At 39.7% G+C, this 18,202-nt stretch overlaps 1 protein-coding gene across 1 annotated transcript in view; it reads left to right on the top strand.

Annotated features, from left to right (window-relative positions):
- Nucleotides 1–18,202, top strand: part of LOC117982341 (uncharacterized) — a 41,957-nt gene that overhangs the window by 2,096 nt on the left and 21,659 nt on the right. The window contains exons 2-6 of the mRNA XM_034968696.2: nt 3,102–3,261; nt 6,068–6,169; nt 7,167–7,304; nt 9,191–9,274; nt 16,365–16,521. Of these exons, the coding sequence (XP_034824587.2) occupies nt 3,102–3,261; nt 6,068–6,169; nt 7,167–7,304; nt 9,191–9,274; nt 16,365–16,521 (641 nt within the window). The remainder of the gene's footprint in view (nt 1–3,101; nt 3,262–6,067; nt 6,170–7,166; nt 7,305–9,190; nt 9,275–16,364; nt 16,522–18,202) is intronic.

Below are 18,202 nucleotides of genomic sequence, written 5' to 3'. Positions count from 1 at the left end.
GCAGGTGTCAAATGTTAATAATACATTTGATGCAGGTGGTTATAGGTAGCCCTAAAGTAGCCCTATTTTTCTTTGATTTTACGTCACCATAGCCTAATGTCAAATCCATAGGTACTTAATATTATAAATGCGAAAGTGTGTCTGTCTGTCTGTCTGTCTGCTTGCCTTTCACAGCCCATCCAGATTCAGCCGGCGCAAGACTGTGGTGTGTGGAAGTCCCTACAAGAGACCTATGTCCTGTATGGACGTCTATCGGTTGATGATGATGATGATGATGACTTATCGTTCCAATAAGTGGGAAGTACACGTCAACATCTGTCTGTCTGTCTGTCTGCTAGCCTTTTACGGCCCATCCGTTTAACCGATTTTGACGAAACTTGGTACATCGATAGCTTGCATCCCGGGGAAGGACATAGGCTACTTTTTATCCCGGAAAATCTAAGAGTTCCCACGGGATTTTTAAAAACCTAAATCCACGCGGACGAAGTCGCGGGCTAGTATCAAATATTCCAAATTGTTATTTCGGAGTAAGATTTTAAATAAATTATTTGACTTTGACTTTGACTATCGTAGGTATCTAAGTAGTTAAGTAACTAAGTACCTAGTTACTTCACAAAGCTTTGTATAAGAAACCCCGCTCGCTTCGTTCGAACTATTATCTAGTATCTACTTGCCAATTTCCTGTACTGTAGCTGTTTTCATTACGAGTTTCTGTAAAATCAAATAAAAATAACTACGCACACTTCGCTTCTCTATCTTATCTCATATAAGCTTATAGAGATTGTATGGGGACCAATAGTGCCGCGACAGCACTGTTTCGGCAGCACTGCTGCGTGCAGCATGGTTCGGAATCATACCTTATGGGTTACTGGTTAGTGGTTACCGATATCGACTGAGGTAGGTATAGCCATTCATCACATGACATGGCTTTGGTTACAATCTCTGACACAAATCTAAAGTACCTAGGCTGATGAAACAGTCTTGAGACTTGAGAAAGGCAGCCAATATAATCGGAAGCTTAGGGTTGCTGGTTATCGACTATAAGGTACAGCCGTTCATCACTCTCCGGCCGTCCTACGTCTAAGTGATAAATTGCTCTGTGCCACTACGCAAATTTGAGCGAAGGGGAACATCGTAACACAATCAGCGGTTTCACGGGGCTCGGATAGGTGTCTGAGTTTGTAATGGAGTCCGACGATTGAAGGTTTCACATCATTTATGTCTTGAGTTCTTGTAAACAAAATGTCGCGCCGGATTGCGGACATCCTCCTTTTGGAAGGCTATGACTGCGACAAGACTACGACAAGACAACGATATGTGTACGACAAGACAACGAAAAGGTTACGATACTACTATGACAAAATTACGACAAGACTAAGACAAGACTTCAACAAGTGTACGACATACTAAAGACAAGACAACGTTAAGACTTAGACAAGACTACGACAAGTGTACGACAAGACAACGACAATACTAAGACAAGACAACGACAAGTGTACGACTAGACCAAGACAAGACAACGACAAGTGTACGACTAGACAATGACAAGACAATGACGAGTGTACGACAAGAGAAGGACAAGACTACGACAATACAGCGACAGGACTACGACAAGACTATGGCCACTATTAAAATAAAAAATCAATATAAGCCAACTTATGGCACACAGATTCTAAAAGTAGATTCTACAGCCAGCAAGAAATTCAGCAGTTGATAATTTTTTTTTAATAGGATAGAGCCATGTTAAATGACTAATATTCCCTTTACCTCTCCAAGTAAGCGTCAAGCTTGTACTAGGAGTAGGTACGACAATAGTGCAACGGGCGGGGTTTGAACCGTCGACCTTTCGGTTTTCAGTCCACTCCTTTACTCGTTGAGCTAATTGAGGCTCTAAAGCTTTCTAAACGTATATTTTGTACAAGTGGGAAACTTACAACCATTACTACAATGTAGCTGATCTGCGAGATACGGTTGTCAATTTATTCCGTTTGGCGTGGATGCAGTACGAATGATTTATTTTTCGGTTTCAATGAAAAATAGATATAATATATCGAGCTGGATTCCGCATCTGTTATCATTGGATTCCAAAGCCACACAAACTGAGTTTTTATGTAGGTATAAGGACGATTTTAAAATCGATTTAAATGCTGTCGTTTATTTTTTATTTATTCGAGTAGGTACGACAAGAGTATGTACGAGATCCGATACATCGCTAACTAAGGGCCTCAGAAGAAAGCTCAGAGTCACTCAGAGGGCCACGGAGCTCTGGCGTAAATGAAGCTTAATATTAATTCTGTGTCATTATCTTGTGCCCAATGTTTATTGGTTTGCAATTATCCTTCCTTCAGCGAGCGATGGAGAGAGTTATGCTTGGAGTTTCTCTACGTGATCAGATCAGACATGAGGAGATTCTTAGGAGAACCAGGGTAACTGACATACCTAGCTCAACGGGTTACGAAGCTGAATGGGCAGGGCACATAGTTTGAAAACCGATAAACGTTGGGGTCCCAAGCTGCTAGAATGGTAACCTCGCACCGAAAAGCGCTGCGTTGAAAGACCCCACACTAGGTGGACAGAAGAAATCAAACGAATCGCAGGGAGCTGCTGGATTCAGGCGGCGCAAGACTGTAGTGTGTGGAAGTCCCTACAAGAGACCTATGTCCTGTATGGACGTCTATCGGTTGATGATGATGATGATGATGACTTATCGTTCCAATAAGTGGAAAGTATACACAACATCTGTCTGTCTGTTTGTCTGCTAGCCTTTCACGGCTCATCCGTTCAACCGATTTCGACGAAATTTGGTACAGAGATAGCTTGTATACCGACAAAGGACATAGGATACTTTTTATCCCGGAAAATTAAAGGGTTCCGAAGGGATTTTAAAAAACCTAAACCACGCGTACGAAGTCGCGCATCTAGTAAGTAATAAATTACACTTTTTGATGGTCGGTTGTTGGATTTCTGAGATGATATAGTGGTGATAATTTTTACGCGAACTTACAACTAAAGCTACGAGGGTTCCAAACGCGCCCAGGTCTGAGAAGAGCCCACAACAAACTCAGCCGGGTATAATATTCATTAATACCTTATTCTTCCAGGAGCAACCAGTGGGCTGCCGAGGATGGGTCTGCTCGTTCTTCGACGCGCGGCACGTCAGGGAGACCCTCACCGTTGCCTTCAGGAGTGGGCCTCGCAGACGACGCCTGCGGGTCTCGTTGCTCATAGTCGTCGTGTGTGTTATATTCGGACCTTTACATGGTTAGTATACTTTAATCCTAAAAATCAAGCTGTCATTTATGTAATTTTAAAGCTGTAATAGCCCGCATTTTAATCGGAGGTCGGGGGTTCGATCCCAGGCACGCACCTCTGACTTTTCGGAGTTATGTGCGTTTTTAAGCAATTAAATATCACTTGCTTTAACGGTGAAGGAAAATATCGCGAGGAAACCTGCATGCCTGAGAGTTCTCCATTACGTTCGCAAAGGTGTGTGAAGTCTACCAATCCGCACATAGCCAGCGTGGTAGACTATGGCCAAAACCCTTCTCACTCTGAGAGGGCCCGTGCTCTGTAGTGAGCCGGCGATGGGTTGATCATGATGATGATGATGATGATACTTTAATCCTTAAGTAGATGATGCCTACGACTTCGCTAGCTAGCGTGGATATAATATGTTTGAAAAATTCAGCGGCGGCAACAATGAATTTTTACGGGATAAAAAGTACCTACCTGGCCTATTGTGTCAATCTAAGGTATAATCTATCTTCAAACAAACAAACAAGTATAATGGTAATATGATAAATGCTATGCTAACTCTCGAAAATTGGGTTACGGAACCACTTAAAATTAATATCTAAGTATATAATTTTTAAGTGGAAAACGTTGGTAAACGGAAACACGACACTTGACTACTTAAGACATAATACTTACCTGGAAACTTCTAGATTACGCTATAATGCGTGAAAGAGGATATTTCCGTTGATGACTCGTTTCCATATTAAATTTTTCGGCAGCAGGATGTTTTGAAGAACTCAGTACCCGTAGTACAAGATTTTACGTCTCACCAAACCAAACCAAATTCGAGAGTCGAAATACTTTCGCGTTACAGTAAACTGGATCTTAAATACCTTGTTTTAAAGCTCAAGTTTGTCTACACTTCTACAGCCAGCGCTCCAAGCGGAAACATTGCGAAATTAAAATCAGTGGCATTGAATATTTGACTTCAATTCAAGGCTGTTTAGGTCCATTTTACTGTAACGCGGAAGTATTTCGACTCTCGAATTAGGTTTGGTTTGGTGAGACGTAAAATCTTGTACTACGGGTACTGGAACGAGCAAATAACTGTATTAAAATTACGAGTTGCCTCTACAATAACAAAAATATCATCATTATGTGTGTATGAAAAGTTTAAATTTTTTTGAGCCTCAATAGCTCAACAGGTAAAGGAGTGGACTGAAAACCGAAAGGTTGACGGTTCAAACCCCGCCCGTTGCACTATTGTCGTACCTACTCCTAGCACAAGCCTGACGCTTAGTTGGAGAGGAAAGGGGAATATTAGTCATTTAACATGGCTAATATTCTTTTTAATAATAAAAATAAAAAATTACAAAAAAAATAAAAACCGACTTCGATACACAAACACTAAAAATTGAAAAATAATTTAATTTATTACCGAATATATTATGTATACAAGAGTTAATATAGTTCCATAATAATACTTTTTGGTGCCGGTGCCAATTAGCTTTAGCTGCGCGAATCGTTTAGACTTCATATTTTTATGAGACTCCACAATGGCACCTCATTGGCACCGACCCCAAAAAATATTATTATGGAACTATATTAACTCTTGTATACATAATATATTCGGTAATAAATTAAATTATTTTTCAATTTTTAGTGTTTGTGTATCGAAGTCGGTTTTTATTTTTTTTGTAAAAAAATTTTATTTCACAATTTTTAGTGGCCCCATGGAATTATGCTATGACTGGTTAAAAATCTACTGTTTACTAAGCTATTACACTGATCGCGAGCAATTTACTCTTATCCGTTGAGGAGTTCCAGTATCTATCTTCGAAGATGTTCATCAGATCTTCACCAAATTGAAATGGGACCAACTTTGAACTATACCCTTTGAAACAAAAAAAGAATTTTCAAAATCGGTCCAGGCGTCTTTGAGTAATCGGGGAACATACATAAAAAATAAAAAAATAAATAAAAAAAAAGATTCCTCCTCCTTTTTTTGAAGTCGGTTAAAAATTATAATCAACCCATCGCCGGCTCACTGCTGAGCAGGGGCACCTCTCAGAATGAGAAAGGTTTGGCTATAGTCTACCACGCTGGCTAAGTGCGGATTGGCACCCTTCACACACCTTTGAGAACATTATGGAGAACTCTCAGGCATGTAGGTTTTCTCACAATGGTTTCCTGCACCGTTAAAGCGAGTGATATTTAATTGTTTAAAACGCACATAACTCCGAAAATTAAGAGTTGTGAACCGCTGGGCCATCTAAAGGACTGAATTAAACTCGGGGTTTGAAATAATAAAACTTGTTTAATTATCTAATAACTAGGATTGTATAAAAAGCACAGTATACGCGGCGGATACATAAAACCAAAGGAACAGAACAAGTTCCATTTCACCAACACTATCACCCGCGCTCTCTAATATTGACGACCTCCCTGGTGCAGTGGTAAGCACTGTGGTCTTATTAGTGGGAGGTCCCGGGTTCGATTCCTGGCAGAGGTTTGGAAGTTTTATGATTTCTAAATTTCTTGTCCGGTCTGGTTTGAAGCTTCAGCCGTCGCTTGGTAGTAGCATTTAGCGTTCCGGTACGATGTCGTGTTTCAGCAAGGGTTTAATAAAAACTGCCATACCCGTTCCAGGTTAGCGCGCTTTTATCTTAGACTGCATCATCACTTACCACCAGGTTTGATTGCAGCCAAGGGCTAACTTGTATATGAATATAAAAAAAAGGTAATCACTGAGTACATCAGGTGACCCGCCTGCTTGTTTGTTCGCTATTTGTTTTATAAAAAGCTTAGAAAAATAAGTTTATTTTCTTTACAGGTGAAATGAACGTTCTTTATCTGTTCATGCGATATCGGTTCAACTGGGACGAAGTGCAGTTCAGCATGTTTTGTACATATAGCATAATCACCAATTTAGTGGGTGAGTTCAAACTACTATTGTTTCTAAATAATAGAAAATACCCGCCGAAGTCTTTGAGTAAATTAGTAATTTTTCGTTTAAAAATTCCTTGAGTAAGTTTAACTTGTTTAAACAATAATCTATATTTTTTCTACAACCGCACCGCGCGCCACCGCGGTGTAAGGAATTTCACCCTTACCATCTGGCTGTCTGGTGCACTTCGACCGTCCGCTGCGCCAGATCCTTCTTTCCACGCACCTGCAAACTATGGAACCAACTCACATCGGCGGCGTTCGCACTAGATTATAACATGGGGTTATTCAAGGGGCGGACCAACAAATTCCTAAAAGGCTGGCAACGCATCGGCGGCTCCTCTGGTGCTGCAAATGTTCATGGGCGGCGGTAATCACTTAACATCAGGTGACCCGCCTGCTCGTTTGCTCTCTATATCTATTAAAAAAAAATCTTCTACGATTCATGTCATTATCATAGTTCAGCGGTTGAGCCGTAAAAGTTATCTCACACACAAAATACAGTACGCGGCCAAAAGTGATGAACATCGATCTTTAGAAGGAGACATCAGATTTGAAGAGCAATCTCTCGATCGTTAAGACCGACAAAACGTCATATGGGTATGAGTGACAGAGACAACTATCTACAAACCTGAAATGTCATTCTAAAGGCTATGAAGTTCATCACTTTCGGCCGCGTACGTAAGCTTATGCTCGCGACTTCATCCGCGTGGACTACACAAATTTCAAACCCCTATTTCACCCCCTTAGGGGTTGAATTATCAAAAATCCTTTCTTAGCGGATGCCTACGTCATAATAGCTATCTGCATGCCAATTATCAGCCCGATCTGTCCAGTAGTTTGAGCTATGCGTTGATAGATCAGTCAGTCAGTCAGTCAGTCAGTCAGTCAGTCACCTTTTCCTTTTATATATTTAGATGACATCGTTTTCAGAGCTGGCGATGGTGTTAGTTGACGATGATGTTGATGATGAATTAACTTCTCAGGAACGCTGTTCTCGATCAGCATCTTCAGCGACTTGATGAAGCTGGATGACACGCTGGTGGGCATCATCTCCTGCACCAGCAAGATCCTCGCCTCCTTCATATTCGCCTTCGCTACCACCACTACTGAGATATACATTGGTAAGCTCCCACATGTGGACGATCCTTAACCAGCTCGTTAGGAAGCTTGGAGCACCGCAGAGACGTAAGCTCCCTTTGCGAGTTCTGTCGCCTTTATAATGGGGGCGTCTTTTGAGGAGTAGTTTGACCCTCCTTTCATTCCACCCTCTTTTTTCTATAACTGCACCGCACGCCACCGCAAGCAGTTTCACCCTCACCAGACACCACCTGGGTGTCTGGTGCACTTCGACGGTGTTACTTCCTTCAGCGGTGTTCATATTAGATTTCACCATGGGATTATTCAAGGGGCGGATCAATAAATTCCTGAAAGACCGGCAATGCGTTGGCAGTTCCTCTAGTGCTGCAAAATGTTCATGGGCGGCGGTATAATCACTTAATATCAGGTGACCCGCCTGCTTGTTTGCTAGCTATTTTATGCATGCTGGCTGATGGTTTTGGGAACCTCCAGAAAGAATAAGTGTGTTGGCGCATCACACCGGGATTGGACTTTGTTATTTAACTTAAAGACTTGAAACACATTATACTTGCTTTAATTTAGGGTTAATTACAAAATTGGATGCATTTACATATGCTTTACATTAAAAAAAACCAAACGTCAATGTGTCACAGAGCGACGTCTTTTTCTCCACAATGGCGAATATATTATGTTAATTTTATTTAGAAAATACTTTATCAAAATTGTCCTGAAAGCTATTTTCTATTCAAATTTAAAATAGGTAGGTAATTTTGTAAATGATAATCATATTGTTAATATCAGAGAGATCGGTCCAATAAATTTAATTACTGAAATATGATGTGTTAAAATATTCACCTAATCCGTTGCACTATGCAATCATAATTAGTTTTGTGTTTAACAATTTTCAATCCATTTAATATTTCGGTGTAATCAAATTCGTGATAATAGCCCAATATATTTCAACTAGCTTATGCTTGCGACTTCGTCCGCGTGGACTACACAAATTTAAAACCCCTATTTCACCCCTTAGGGGTTGAATTTTCAAAAATGTTTTCTTAGCGGATGCAGCCTACGTCATAATAGCTATCTGCCTGCATGCCAAATTTCAGGCCGATCCGTCCAGTAGTTTGAGCTGTGCGTTGATAAATCAATCAGTCAGTCAATCCTTTTATACATTTAGATTTAAATCATTATTTAAGTAGTTAAGTACGTATAAGCATTTGTGTTTAAGTTTGTGTAACCTAAAAAACCCGGCCAAGTGCGAGTCAGACTCGCGCACTAAGGGTTCCGTATTATAGTCGTATTTTTTCGACATTTTGCACGATAAATCAAAAACCATTATGCATAAAAAAAATAAAAAATCTGTTTTTGAATGTGCAAGTAAAGTCCTTTCATATGATACCCCACGTGGTAGGTATATAGTTATCTAACTTTGAAAATTGAAAATACTAATATTTGTTCATGAACACATATTTTTTTTTCTGTGATGTGTTCTTTTTTTGGGCAAATGTTTAAAAAATAAAATGTATCCGCAGACAAAATAATAAAAGTACAAGGTTCAAATCCCAGCAAAAAATGGAGAAATTTCTCTTTCATACGAGTGGAAAATTGAGTTGCTACCTACTTACAGAATATAATATTTGGGCACGTAAGCTTTTATAGCTAAATCCACTTCGGCGGCTTTAATATTTTATGAGGAAATCGATTGTGACGTGCGGGTACTTACGGGATGAGGGTCGATGCGCACTGTGGAGTTTTATATGTTTTCTAAATTATATAAAAAGAAAAGATGACTGACTGACAGAAGAAATGTCGAAAAAATACGACAATAGTAAGTACGGTACCAGTTAGTTACTCTGTTTAGTAAGGCTGTATGCTACAACAGCGATATCATCAAGCTTATAAAATAAAACCAATTTCTCTTTTGCAGCACCCCTGGTAGAGATCTTCAATGGGACATCGTTCATAGCGATGCGCTCCATCGCATCCAAGTTGGTGACTAGTGAAGAATTAGGTAAGTCTATTTTTTATTAAAGCGGTGATTGTTTAGCCGTTATGGCGTCGGCCTCCTATTCGGAGGTCCTAGGTTCGAGCACTTTTCGGGGTTCTGAGCGTTTTAAAAGCAATTAAATATTACTCGCTTTAACGATGAAAAAAATATTGTAAGTATGTTTCGGGAATACTGCAAATATTTTAAAAACAGAATTTACTCTAATGTTGAAAAGCTTAACTAACATTTTTCTAATAGAATTTTTGAATAAATTACCATGGTTTTTGAAAAAAATACACCACATTACACGTCTGCTCATTTGTTTGCTATTCTTATTAAAAAAAACTATATGATGCCCGCGACTTCATCCGCGTGGCTTTAGGTTTTTTAAAAATCCTGTGTGAATCCTTTAGGTCATTTTTCGGGATAAAAAGCCTATGTCCTTTCCCGGGATGTAAGCTAACTCTGTACTGAATTTCATTAAAATCGGTTATAACTTAAACTGTTGGTGAAAAGCTAGCTGACAGACAGACAGACAGACAGACAAACTTTCGCATTTATAATATTACTAGGTTATTCTCGCGACTTTGTTCGCGTGGACTATACACATTTAAGACCCCTATTACACCCCCTTAGGGGTTGAATTCTCAAAAATCCTTTCATAGCGGATGCCTACGTCATAATAGCTATCTGCATGCCAAATTTCAGTCGGATCCGTCCAGTAGTTTAAGCTGTGCGTTAATATATCGAAATTGCGAGATAGAAATTATTATATTACGAGTGCATTATAATTTTTTTTTACAAAAAAAAAACCTTATAATAGGATCGTGACTTTTTTCGAACATCCTCCTGTACATAATATATTATATCATAGAATTTTAGACGTCCTTCAACTCTTCCTCGTCTACTTATCAAAGAGCATTAATTTGTGAACAGCAATAAAAAATAATAATTTATCGACGGCCTATTTGAATGCATTATGATACCGGCTTAAAGGACAGTTTAATTAAAATGTATCCATACTAATATAGTAATATTATAAATGCAAAAATGTGTCTGTCTGTGTCCGTTTGTCTGTCTGTCTGCTAGCTTTTCACTGCCCAACAGTTTAACCGATTTTGATGAAATTCGGTACAAAGTTAGCTTACATCCCGAGAAATGAAGAAGGCTACGTTTTATCCCAAAAAATTACCTAAAGAGTTTTAAAAGGATTTTAAAAGCCCTAAAGCTACGCGTATGAAGTCGCGGGCATCATCTAGTTTTAAATAAATTGAAAACTAGCTAAATGAATGAAAATTAGTTTCACCGAACATCCTGTATACTTTTGTTTTAAGACGACTTATAACAAGTTTCCATAGTGTTAACTTATTTTAATATTTTTTATGTGAAATAATTTATTAGTAAGTAGGTAGGTACTTTACTTCGTAATCATAGTGCATTTTGTCACGTTTAGTTATATTTGTTGTGACAAATAATGAATTTATAGTGCTTTATGTAATATAAAAAAGGCAATATATTTATCATCATCATCATCATGATCAACCCATCGCCGGCTCATTACAGAACACGGGTCTCCTCTCAGAGTGAGAAGGGTTTTGGCCATAGTCTACCACGCTGGCCATGTGCGGATTGGTAGACTTCACACACCTTTGAGAACATTATAGAGAACTCTCAGGCATGCAGGTTTCCTCACGATGTTTTTCTTCACCGTTTAAGCAAGTGATATTTAATTAATTAAAACGCACATAACTCCGAAAAGTTAGTGGTGCGTGCCCGGGATCGAACCCCCGACCTCCGATTAGAAGGCGCACGTCCTTACCACTAGGCTATCACAGCTTATGTATATGTTATTAATGTATTTATAGTTATTTTTAATTTTTAATATTCGTACCGTAAAACGGGGTGAATAGGAATCGGGGTGTGAATAGGGACAAAACTGGGAATGAGATTTGAACGTAAAAATAATACCCAAAACAGCTTAGAATTTTGGTAGCATTGTTTTTCCCTATAGTAGAATATTTGATCTTTTATTTGGCATCACTGAACCAGAGACAAATTGACATTAAAATAACGAAAGCGTCATTGCAAAAACGTTGTTCAAAACACGCTAAGCCGTAGGTCTCAAAACTTTGTTTACTTTGACGCAGTACGAGAATAAAACAGTAGAAAAACTATTAGAAATCATTAAACATTTATCTAAGAGGCGTCACAAAAGCAGATTTGTCTAAATGTTACATATTTTTCTGTAAAAAATTGGAAACCAAGTGGTTTTGGCTTTGCCATGGGGATTATAGGTACGGGAAAGGGGTGGATAGGAACGCTATACTTACTGAATTGGAACGAATCAAGGTTAAATAGGAACAGTAAGGTTTATATAGGGACAGGGCTGTCACTTTAAATATTTAATTAAATTGTTCAAAAAAATTCTTCCTTCTTGTGTAGTCGACTAGTAAAATTTAGTTAAATGGCATTTTACTGTTTAATATTGATAAATAAATAAAAATATTTTTTATTCAATTAAACTTTTACAAGTATAGGTAACTACACTACCTACTTGTAACAGTTTAATTAAATAAAAAATATTTTTATTTATTTATTTTTGAATCGTCAAACCACTGATTCGGAATGCCAGCAACCAGCAAGAAACTCGGCGGTTGCTTTTTTTTAAAGATTTGATACCTACTATGCCATGTATAATAACATTTGGTATGAAGATAACTATTAAGACATAGGCATCCGCTAAGAAAGGATTTTTGAAAACTCAACCCCTAAGGGGTTGAAATAGGGGTTTGAAATTTGTGTCGGACGAAGTCGCGAGCATAAGCTAGTTTAGTAATATTAGAGGATAGAGCTAACTTGTGTTTGACAACCCTAACCTTTTTTCCCTATTCACCCCTTTGCCATTCCGTTACACCCCGGATCAAGTATAAATAGGGACAGCATATATTTTGATTAAAATATACCAGTAATTTATCATTATTTTATATTTTTTGGATGATTCCTTAGAATACTTACAACCGGAGATGCTTACAAACAGTTAAAGCATCATAATTTGTACCAAAACATCCGTAAATTTCAATGCGAAGTTAGATTTCGTACCTATTCACCCCGTTTTACGGTACTAATATTATAAATGCGAATGTTGTGCTATAAGACCTACCTTCCTGCCAAATTTCATTATTCTAGGCCAACAGCAAGTACCCTCTAGGTTTTCTTGACAGACACGAGGAACAGACGGACAGACAGACAAACAGATATACAGAAAACGAAGTGATCTTATAAAGGAACCCTAAAAAGGAACCCTTCCTTTTGATAAACATAATTTTTAATTTTTGTAGTTTTTTTTAAATTTTGGGCAGCATATTGATATGATTTTTGAGTTTCAAAGGATTTATAATAAAACATTTTTCTAGTAGTTTCTGTAGGTTCTTACAAGCGATGCATAGTATCATTGTTTAGCAATCATACAGTTCGGTAATGCGCACTGCACAGTGCAAAAGTGGGAGATGGCGAGACGCGTATCACACGCGTGTTTGTGAGCCCGGTAGAGGATCTGGAAATATCAACATGGTGGTTGGTGGCTTAGAGATTTACAGAACATTCCGCGAAAGTACGCAGTACGCAGTGTATTTCTTGAAAATTCATGAAAGTTATTAGGGTTTAAGATATGTTTTTTTTGTGTTGTATGAGTTTTCGTGTTAAAGGTACTTATTTATGTACTGAACGTAGGCGAAAGCAAAGCCTATGCACTATGCAGTCTAAACAAGTCAAAATCAAGGTCAAATATCTTTAATAAAGTGAATGTTTATAATACGTTTCGCACTTTTCGAATGAACAATAATAAAACTAGATTATGAGTTAAACTTGCATTGTAAGTTGTAATCGTATACTTTGTAAATTTTCCTGGTGTAACTGTATGATTGCTAAGCTGTGCATATTAAGCTATAGTAGCTCGAGTTACAGGCCTCTATCGAATGGCACGGAAATCATGCGTAAAACAATATGTCATTGACAATTTTTTTTAACTTTTCTATTGAAACCCATTGAAACGTTGCATTGCTTCTAGACACTGTGTTACGGAGGTGTTATGTTACAAACGTATGAATTAAAATCTGTCATTTTTTATGTTAGGCGCTACGTTGCGCGCGATATGTTTCAGCGCAAAAAGTGTTCTAGAAATTAAGTAGATCGATTTCATTCATTTGAGATTTTTTTAACTTTCGGGACATGATAAAAAAACGCATAGAATTTATACTTCATATTGTTATTTCATTGATTTGAGATTTTTTATATATTTATTTGGCCGCCATTTTAGTGACGTCAGCACTAGACTGAAATTTCGAGCTGATGGTATATTTTTACTTAAATGAGACATGGTTCCAGCGCAATAGCAATTTGCGGCACTTATACCTATACATATTATTAGGTCGGGGCACATCAGCTAATGTTTGTTTTCTTTTGTTTTGGTGGCCTGCTTTTCTTATTGAATTACTATTTTTTCTGTACCTACATTTATTACCGCTTCAAAGAGCATTTATTATTATTTTTATCGAGAAGCTTATCTAATCTCAATTTAGGAATATTCAATGGAAAATCTTCTTACTTATAAATTCTTTTTATTGTTACAATTTATTTAGTACGAATAAATAAAATAAATAAAAATCCTTATGATCTACAATGATTTTTTGTCGTGGTTGAATGGCCAGAATGATTTCTTTAGAAAATCAGTACTTACAAACGTATATAACAACTTATATGTTACTTATGTAACTTTTGTAACTTCTATTTTTTATTTGCTCTACATATGATGTGTAAATCCTCCCTAGCAACCTACAAACCGAAAATTAAAAAAAAAACAACTGAAATAGTTCAGCAAATTGTACGCATGTGTAATTCAAGAATGCCAGTAACATAATATTTCTATGCAGTTCATGTTACATTCTAACATGAATGAATATTTTATATTCGTTTTCTTTCATTTATTTTTAGCAGAGTTCTCGAGTTTCGTGAATGATAAAAACCGGCCAAGTGCAAGTCAGGCTTGCGCACCGTGGGTTCCGTAGTACAGTCGTATTTTTTCGACATATTGCACGATAAACCAAAAACTCATAAGAATAAATAAAAATCTGTTTTAGAATGCACAGGTGAAGACCTTTCAAATGATACCCCACTCGATACCTATAGTTATCTTACTTCGAAAATTGAAAATACTGATTATGAGTTTACGACCACAATTTAATTTTTTTTGTGTGATGTAACCACAAATTCACGGTTTTCAGATTTTTCCCCGAATATCTGCTATAAGACCTACCTACCTGCCAAATTTCATGATTCTAGGTCAAGTACCGTGTAGGTTTCATAACAGACAGACAACAAAGTGATCCTACAAGGGTTCCGTTTTTCCTTTTCAGGTACGGAACTCTAAAAAACCCGCTGTTATTTCATAGTTTTAAGTTTTCCCTTCTGTCGGGTTGGCACTTTTGAGGGCATTATGGATAACTCTCAGGCATGCTTCCTTGCTATGTTTTCCTTCACCAATGAACATGTTCATGAACAAATCAATTTACTAAATCACATATAGATGGCGCAGTCCGTCATTAACTTGCAGTGTTCTACATAAAAGAGTTAGGTATGTCTTGTACGATGGTACGGAACTATTCGTGTGCGAGTCCAACTCGCACTTGACCGGTTTTTTTATTGATATTAAAGTCAAAGCTGCGATGCACCGCACCTATTTTGTATGTAGATTAAACTAAGACATTGCAATTATTGGAATTGCTGCAAGTGAAGGTGTGAAGAGACAAAAGTCTTAATAGATAAGATAATATCCTTTATCTATAATCTATTTAAGTAAATTAATGTAAGGTATTAATTTCTCGTATGAATTACTTAGGTATATAATAAAACAATCCTTTGCTGATGTCATTTTCAAGTATATGGTTTGTATTTTTATAGTAGGTATGTATGTTTGTTTACGTCCGTCTGTCAGTCTGTCAGCGGGCTGTATGCCTGTATCTAGTGAACCCTAAATAGGTAGAGAGTTGAAATTTTCACAGTATGTGTATTTGTATTGTCGCTATAGCAACAAATAATAAAAGAATCAAAATTACCGCTAAGAAAAAAGTGTTACTTGTTGTACGATGGTACAGAACCTTTCGTGTGCGAGACCGACTCGCACTTGACCGATTTTTTTACTTATATTAGTTAGATGATAGCCTAGTAGTTAAGACGTCCGTCCGCCTCCTATTCGGGAGGTCGGGAGTTCGATACTGGGAACGCATATTATCTAACTTTCAAGAATTATGTGTGTTTTAAGCAATTTAATATCACTTGTACTTTAATGGTGAAGGAAAACACCGTGAAGAAACCTGCATGCCTGAGAGTACTCCATAAAGTTCGAAGTCTGCCAATCCGCACTTGGCTAGCATGGCGCCTGGCGGACTATGGCCTATAGAGCCTTCACTCGTTTGCTTCTCACTCTGAGAGGAGACCTGTGCTTAGTCCCCCGGCCGGCGACAACGGGTTGGTCATCATAGTGATGATGAACCACTACCCCTATTATAAATTCAAAAGTATGTTTGTTTGTTTGTTGGTTTGGTGGTTTGCCTGCGACTTCATCCGCGTGGAAATAGGTTTTTTTTAAATCCCGTGGAAACTCTTTGATTTTCCGAGATAAAAAGTAGCCTATGTCACTCTCCAGGTCCTTATCTACAACCATGCAAAAAATCACGTCAATCCGTTGCACCGTTGCGACGTGATTGAAAGACAAACCAACAAACCACCAAACAAACACACTTTCGCATTTATAATAAGGGTACTGATTAATGATAAAATTTACATTCAGTTCACATTGTTTCTTAATCTATGATACTGGACGGTTAATTCCACAGAACACACCATCCGCCTTCTTAACACGATAGAAACTAATTTCCAGCCATGGCCAAATTTTTGTTGTCAAAAATCAAGTTTTTTGAAACAACATGTAGGCGCAAACAGGCGAATAATATTATGATAAACACCTTTTGCCGACTCATTTTCAAAAAAATGCAATCCCGTACGGATTTGGTTTTAAAAATTCAAGCGTCACAGGTTTTTTAACACTTTTATTTTACAGGTAAAGTGAACTCTCTCTTCGGGCTGGCGGAGGCGATGATGCCTCTGGTCTACGGCCCTCTGTACTCCAGGGTGTACATGGCGACTCTGAACGTTCTGCCTGGCGCTGTCTTCCTCCTGGGGGCCGGTATGACCGTCCCGGCTGTGGCCATTTTTGGGTAAGCTGTAATCTCTCTTCGGGCTGGCGGAGGCGATGACGCCTCTGGTCTACGGCTCGCTGTACTCCAGGGTGTACATGGCGACTCTGAACGTTCTGCCTGGCGCTGTCTTCCTCCTGGGGGCCGGTATGACCGTCCCGGCTGTGGCCATTTTTGGGTAAGCTGTAATCTCTCTTCGGGCTGGCGGAGGCGATGACGCCTCTGGTCTACGGCTCGCTGTACTCCAGGGTGTACATGGCGACTCTGAACGTTCTGCCTGGCGCCGTCTTCCTCCTGAGTGCCGGTATGACCGTCCCGGCTGTGGCCATATTTGGGTAAGCTGTAATCTCTCTTCGGGCTGGCGGAGGCGAAGACGCCTCTGGTCTACGGCTCGCTGTACTCCAGGGTGTACATTGCGACTCTGAACGTTCTGCCTGGCGCTGTCTTCCTCCTGGGTGCCGGTATGACCGTCCCGGCTGTGGCCATTTTTGGGTAAGCTGTAATCTCTCTTCGTGCTGGCGGAGGCGATGACGCCTCTGGTCTACGGCTCGCTGTACTCCAGGGTGTACATAGCGAGTCTGAACGTTCTGCCTGGCGCTGTCTTCCTCCTGGGTGCCGGTATGACCGTCCCGGCTGTGGCCATTTTTGGGTAAGCTGTAATCTCTCTTCGGGCTGGCGGAGGCGATGACGCCTCTGGTCTACGGCTCGCTGTACTCCAGGGTGTACATGGCGACTCTGAACGTTCTGCCTGGCGCCGTCTTCCTCCTGAGTGCCGGTATGACCGTCCCGGCTGTGGCCATATTTGGGTAAGCTGTAATCTCTCTTCGGGCTGGCGGAGGCGAAGACGCCTCTGGTCTACGGCTCGCTGTACTCCAGGGTGTACATTGCGACTCTGAACGTTCTGCCTGGCGCTGTCTTCCTCCTGGGTGCCGGTATGACCGTCCCGGCTGTGGCCATTTTTGGGTAAGCTGTAATCTCTCTTCGTGCTGGCGGAGGCGATGACGCCTCTGGTCTACGGCTCGCTGTACTCCAGGGTGTACATAGCGAGTCTGAACGTTCTGCCTGGCGCTGTCTTCCTCCTGGGTGCCGGTATGACCGTCCCGGCTGTGGCCATTTTTGGGTAAGCTGTAATCTCTCTTCGGGCTGGCGGAGGCGATGACGCCTCTGGTGTACGGCTCGCTGTACTCCAGGGTGTACATGGCGACTCTGAACGTTCTGCCTGGCGCTGTCTTCCTCCTGGGTGCCGGTATGACCGTCCCGGCTGTGGCCATTTTTGGGTAAGCTGTAATCTCTCTTCGGGCTGGCGGAGGCGATGACGCCTCTGGTCTACGGCTCGCTGTACTCCAGGGTGTACATGGCGACTCTGAACGTTCTGCCTGGCGCTGTCTTCCTCCTGAGTGCCGGTATGACCGTCCCGGCTGTGGCCATATTTGGGTAAACTGGGACCCTAGGATTCCAACATCAATGACTGGGACGGTCATACCGTACAATTAAATATAAATATAACGTATTCATTAAATATACCGTAGGTATATAAATTAAATATACCGTATTAATTAAATAATATTTAAATTCCTAGTAATTCGCGTCCTCGTGACATCATGATCAACCCATCGCCGGCTCATTACAGAGCACGAGTCTCCTCTCTGAATGAGAAGGGGTTTGGCCATACTCTACCACGCTGCCCAAGTCCGGATTGGCA

This window comes from Maniola hyperantus, chromosome 5 (assembly GCF_902806685.2).
Source record: "Maniola hyperantus chromosome 5, iAphHyp1.2, whole genome shotgun sequence".
Lineage (NCBI taxonomy): Eukaryota > Metazoa > Arthropoda > Insecta > Lepidoptera > Nymphalidae > Maniola > Maniola hyperantus.
Note: the sequence above shows the minus strand (reverse complement) of the source record. Positions and strands in the feature narration are given on the sequence as shown.